The 6,466-nt window shown below is 38.0% G+C and overlaps 1 protein-coding gene across 1 annotated transcript; it reads right to left on the minus strand.

The window, feature by feature from the left end:
- Positions 1 to 1,629: 1,629 nt before the first annotated feature.
- On the minus strand, positions 1,630 to 6,420 carry LOC106943886 (RNA-binding protein 5-like; the record flags this gene model as incomplete). Its single annotated transcript, XM_015027179.1, has 17 exons — positions 1,630 to 2,115; positions 2,201 to 2,330; positions 2,439 to 2,539; positions 2,625 to 2,699; positions 2,789 to 2,980; positions 3,072 to 3,158; positions 3,242 to 3,382; positions 3,487 to 3,666; positions 3,757 to 3,851; positions 4,576 to 4,729; positions 4,813 to 4,907; positions 5,309 to 5,375; positions 5,517 to 5,585; positions 5,677 to 5,764; positions 5,864 to 5,961; positions 6,063 to 6,223; positions 6,313 to 6,420. Coding segments are annotated over 17 exons (1,967 nt in total), but the record flags the coding sequence as incomplete, so codon positions are not given.
- Between the last annotated feature and the right edge of the window lie 46 nt (positions 6,421 to 6,466).

Below are 6,466 nucleotides of genomic sequence, written 5' to 3' on the forward strand. Positions count from 1 at the left end.
AAAAAAAAAAAAAAAAAAACCCCCAAAAAAAAAAAAAAAAAAAAAAAACCCCGTTACTTTTAGCGGCCTCTAGGGGTCAGTATGGTATGGAAGACCAAACGAAGAATAGTACATTAATTTAAGAGTTGTTAAATATTTATGTCAAAAATATATACTAATAAAGTCATTAAAAATACATATAATATGCTATAATTATTTAAAGATAGTATATTCAGATGTAAAGTATACAAACATATAGATTAAACAGAATTTCATAAAATAAAGCAAAATCAGAAAACAACTCCCAAAAGAATCTTCCATAAATTAATCTGAATTTATGTAAATCTCTGTGGGTACCACTTCCAAATGTTTCTTCTTCTCATGCTCACAACTGAAACAATTAAAACCATGAAACATATTTAACCATTAAATATTCCAAATTTTAAATAAACACACAAAAACTCATCGGGGTTATCTCCATGCTAAATTGACTGGACTGGACTCTTGGTCCTGTGAAACCAAACAGTTTCTGCATTTGTTCTCCTTAAACAGGCTGAAATATACAGATCACACATTCCTCACAAATGTTATAACCTCTGACTTCCAGTCACTCGTCCTGCTTCGTTTGTAGAGTCGGAAACATGTGACATGTCTCGACTTTTCCCTTTAATCTGCTTCTTTTTGTATTTTTATTTTAAAAAAGGTCTTTCTCTAAAACTTACATGTAAATCCGTGCTAAGCATAAAATTGTTGGATGTACTGTGAAATGTGTGAACTGCTTAACCTATTTGTTTCTCATATTCCTTAAGTTTGAGCTGGTATGAACTGAATGAACCGGACAGACGGATAGCAACAGGAATCCTTGTTACTTAATTTGGCTCAGAAAAAGCTTGTCCACAGGTTTTGCTTTTCCTCCTTCAGAGCTCAGCATTTGGACAGACTTTACAAATAAGGGAAAAGGACAACACACTAGTTTATTGCAGTCCGTTTTTTTTTGCTTGTCAGATTATAATCTTAAACTTTAATGTATTTCATTTGGAATGTAATTTACAAATACAGAGCAGATTATGTGTTTTATCACATAACTCTGACATGTAGAGGAACCCTACTTGGTTTCGATATTTCAGCACATCTGAACTGATGGATCTGCTCTCATCCTTGACAATAATCCATATATTATCTAAAGTCAGGGCGTGAAGCGCACATCTTGAATTCCTCAAGAATCTGGACCCTTGATCTCCAAATGAAAAGTAAAACTTAGCATTTTTTTTCATCCAAACATTTTCCTTCCACTTAACTTTTGTAATCATTGCAGGTACTCAGCTTCTTCAGCAACAACATAGCAGCTTAGCTCATTTGTGAAGAGTGTCTCAGAGTATCCGCTGAATCAATGTCAAAGCAGTCTCCAATTCAACATCAGCCACAATCTGAGTTCTGTGTTGAAAATCCCTTTCTATGGGTCTTACTCCAATTTGATAAACAGAACTTTAGAGTTTTCATCATCTGCCAGCAATAATCTATATTAAAGTAAGTCTTAAATTATCAGTAGTAATAAATCTTAACACGCATAATAGGTTCACTGTCTGAATTGAATTACTGAAATTTAACTTTACACTTTCAGCTGACCTGTCATTACAACAAGACTCGGTCTTATGTAATGATCCCAACTTTAATCTCATCTTTTATTTTCTTTACATTTGACAAGATCTCATATAAACTGTACAGTCATGCAAAGACAAACTTAAATCTAATAAAATAAAATAAAATAAAAAAAACAAACAGCAATGTAAAACAACAAAGACAACTCATTATGCATATGTACAATTTATAAATTAGATCCTTTACAACCTCAGGTAACTAACAAATCTCTGGTGGTCCATTTTGTGACAGTAAGTAAACCATTATGCGTCAAACAGAGTGGATTTATTCAACATGAGTCCGTTTTCTCCTCTGCGATAGTTTAGCTGATATTTCACAGATCACACCAACGCAATCAAGTTAGAAAACGACTCATTCCAATTCTGTGAAGCGGGCAAACATTGCTTTCCGGACTGCGTCTTTGTATGTATCTGAAGCAGACAGGGTGTAGTTGGTTCCCTTGGTGCCAAGTCCAGCTCCTTTAGTTCTCAACTGTGCCTGCAGGGGAAAAGGACAGGCATCAGCACGCTCTACGGTAATTAATGCTGCTCAGTCGGATGGAGCCCGTCGTCTCTGGGTCTACCTCTATCGGAGCGGTGATGCCCTGCTGGTTGCGACCAAGACCTTTCCCCTCCTTCCAGCCCATCGCTTGCAGCATCTTATTCCCAATATTATCACTGGTAAGGCCATCTTTAGTGGGCTGCTCATAGTTTCTGCACAGGTAATAAACCAAATATTACATTTGTATAGTAAAACAAAAAAAAATAAATAAAAAAAAGTACAATTTGTGTCTTAAATAAAATACACAACAATGCTCTTACACGACTGGTGCTGGCTGGTTGAATTTCTTCTTTTTAGGCACTGGTGGTTCTGGAATGCCGTATTTTTCTCTTCTCTCAGCTGCTCTGTCCCTGTATTTTTGCTGATGCCAAAAATATATACATTTCAAATTAAAAAAAGGTCAAAGTAAGATGAACATAACCAAGCATATGAGTGTATTCTCAAACCTCTGTTTCTTTCCTTTCCAACTCTTCCAGCTCTGCTTCACTCATTTTAGATCTGCGGAGAACTTCAAGGTTTTTCTAAGAAAACAGATTTTTTTTTTTTTTTTTAGTTGGGACTGTTGAAATTTGAAATAAATCAGTCAGAAGTCAGTAAGTTAGGGTGATACCTTGTGAAGGTCAGAGAGCTGCTGATGTCTCACTAAACCCTCTTTGTTGGGGAACTGTCTCCTACACAGCAGACAGGCCATCTTCTTCCAGTCTGTCAGTTTGTCCAGACTCAGGTCACCGCCATCGGATTCTCCTCCTCCGACTCCTTCCTCAGGGTCACTGTCTCCACTGTAGGCTGCCACCAGGCCACACTAACCCAACACACACACACAGAGGCAACGTCCCATAAAAAACAGATAACTCGGAGGCCACACCTAATGAAACTCCAGAAAGAGGAAATACCTTGGAAGAACTGGCAGAGTTTATAGGAAGTGCTTCCTCTTCAGCGCACCTCGCAACCTCTTGCATGAGTCTGTCTAGACCTGCCTGCTGAAGAGTCATTCAACACGTTTAATCTAAATTTGTCAACCATTACCCACTAGGATGTTTACTTGTTGAATCTTATGAAATACCTTCTTCTCAAACAACGTGTATCCAGCATCAGCTGCTGCTGCCTCCTTCCTCTCTTCTTGACTGATGGGCTGAAAGCTACTTTTGAAGTTTTCTTTCTGCTTATTGAGGCTTTTAGCCCACCGTTCCATGTCTTTAGCAATCTGAAATATTTAAAAATCAAAGTTTAAAAAAACAAAACAGTGATAAAACGGATAAAGCTAAACAGAACAGATAAAGTGCCTTAAAGTGGGATTTACAAAAATACCTGCTGTGCAGTCTTGCTCTTTGGTTTCTCTTTTTTCTCTTTAGGCTCCTTGTTGCCTCCCGCTGAGCCATTTGCTGTTTTATCATTCTGCCCAGCGTTTATGTTGCCAGAGGCCGGTACATATGTCTGTTTCTCACTATCCCAGTACAGGTACTGCTGAGTCTGAGTGTTGTAATAATACTGCAACATAAAGCAGTGATGTACAGAATCAAAACATTACGAAATCTCTCCAACCAAACTGGGTGATATTAAGGACTTTGTGTTACTTACTTGTGAATTTGGGTCGTAGTAGAGGCCAGTCTGAGGGTCGTAATAGTAGCCAGAGGACTCATCATATTGATAGGTAGATGTATCAGGAAGAGAACCTGTTGATTATGGAAACATCAAGTTAATACTTGTTAATAGAATCCTGGTAGGCGCATTAAAAAGTTGTGATAGTACCAGTTTAGGATATTTAGGTTATTACTGCTGTATAATAAAAAGTCCTAGAAGTTAAAGAGTCATCAGAAAACCTTCACCAAGTCCACTGGTGACTAGTGGACTTAGTTTAGCATCTTCAGTATCACTCAGGCAATAAGAAATCAGAGAAGGTACATATAGGCAGCTATGTTTTCTACAACACATTAAAACATTTGTTGTTAATTGGGGCTCAGACAGATGAGACTGGGTCGCTACGGGCACTAATTGATAAGATGTTAAAAATTTGTTGTGCATTTCATGACAGTAAAACCCTGTTTTCCATCAGCTGCTTTATCACACAGCGAGACATCATCTCGGTTGCTACCATGAATATTCAAAGCAGAACGGTTATAAACAAATATTATAAATAGCTGACTGTATCTTTTTTATCAATACTTCAGAGTAAAGTCAGAATCAGCTTAAGTTTGCATTGGCAGGTCATCCATTCAACTCTGATCAGTGCCTCCATCTGCTAGAAAAAGCTAGATTCAATTGAAACCGACCAAAACCTATTTAAAGTAGCTCAATTTTTCATAAAATTGTAGTTTTAAAAAGTAAAATTAAAAAGTCAGATTGTATCCATTACAAAAAAAAAAAAAAAGTATATTAAAGCAACAGATTTGTCCGTACCACTGGTGGACTCCGCCGCCGGTCCAGCAGCTGGTACTGCACTGGCTCCATTAACCTGGGCAGCAGCTACAGCCAAAGCAGGCAGAGCTACAGATTCAACAGCTGCAAGTCCTGGCTGAGGTTTTGCCTCCAGTTGCTGAGCAAGAGGCAACGCCTGGAATTAGAGTTTAGATGTTTTTTTTAGAAGTTGATATTGTTTTTCAACTTCATGTAATTCATTACAACCGATGACATTACCTGTACAGCAGGTGGCGCAATGATATGTGGTTGGTAGACTTGTGGACTCTGCGATATCACAACGGCAGCAGGAACCAGCTTTACACCCGGAGCAGCTAAAACCACAAAGAAAATCCAATTATTACAGCATTCTGAATCGTTAAAGCTTTAAAGTGAAGTAGAGCAGTAGAGTGTTGCTGTGGTATGTGTACACAAGAAGATGTCCTGCAAGTTTTAAATATGTCCCTGTTCCAACACAGCTGAAACAAATGTTTACTTCCACACCTCTGCAAAACTTCATAACATGCTGAGGAGAACATTCGTCCATTTGAATCAGCTGAATTAAAACAACATATTTAAAGCATGCAAGACAGCAGCTTTTGAAGAGTTTAGTTAAACAGTCCTGTCCTACATAAAGTAACGGATTCAATTGTGAAAAAACGGAATATTAAATTAAGACAAAAGTTAAAACATTACACCTTTATATGATCTAATGTGGGAAAAAAAGGCAATTTACCTCCTAGGATTCCATTTCCCTGACAAGTACTGGCTGCTGTTCCTTGATGATAATATGTCTGGTAGTCCTGTAAAACATCCAAAGCAAATGTTAATGTATAATTTAAACATATGACTTTCCCGTTAGTCTTGGATTCCTACAAATGAACTCTTTTCTACATATATAAGTGTATTTTTACTCCAAATATTTGGCACTTTGTTGAACTAACCTGTGACAGAGGAGCGTAACTTTCCTGCAGACAGGCATACTCTGACATCCCGTCTGAGCTCTGCTGTGGCTGGAAGGTGGAAAATAGATTATTAATGTGTGATCCCAACAGCTGCAGAAAAACAAAAAAAAACAAGGCACTCTGAGAAAAATGGGCCAACCTGAGCTGATGACCACTGTGCTGCTGCAATGGCTGTGCTGGCCACAGAAAAAGCACTGACACGATTCCCATCAGGCAATAAGAGGTCCCTAGTTAAGACAAAAAGTTAAATTACTTTGTGCTCAACAAAAGTGGTAGTTCCATAAGTACAACTAAATGCCTTTTAATGCTTTACAGAGATGACTCACTTTCTAGCACTCTTAGCATAATCCACCCCGATTGTTTTCCCATCCATTTTCAGTGGAGGTTGCAAACCTTGTAAGATGGTTAGCAGCTGGGAAGCTTCCTGCAAAAAGTTGAGATATCAAATTTAAAATGGTACATTTAGACCACTGGGTTGTGATTTGTGTTGATAAATAATTCAATATGTATCCAAGGTTGTTTTACCAGAGGGGAGGACAGCTGAACAAAAGCAAAGCCTCTGTTCTGGCCTGTTTGCTTGTCCTTAATAAGGCGAATGTTATTGGCTGACAAATTGGCGTATGGCGCCAGCGCTGTCAAAATGGTGTCCACCGTGGTCAGAGGAGCAATGTTTCTCAAGATGATTGCTGTAAAAGACGACAAGGATTCACTTTAAGAAAAGCCAATCGTGGATAATCGTTTTAGCTTTTGGATCTGGAAGAACAAGAGCTCTTACTGTCTCCATAGAAATCACCAGTGGGCTGAAGTTCAGGGAGCCCAGCAGCATTGCCCGCTTCACCATCTGTTAGGAGAATCACAGAAATAAAAATGCCATTAACATAACCTTTAATGATGATTTAAAATAACATTTAAAAAAATTAAGTGCTAAA

This window comes from Poecilia latipinna, unplaced genomic scaffold, assembly GCF_001443285.1.
Source record: "Poecilia latipinna isolate Pla-1442-1.1 unplaced genomic scaffold, P_latipinna-1.0 Scaffold6347, whole genome shotgun sequence".
In the NCBI taxonomy this organism is placed as follows: Eukaryota; Metazoa; Chordata; class Actinopteri; order Cyprinodontiformes; family Poeciliidae; genus Poecilia; species Poecilia latipinna.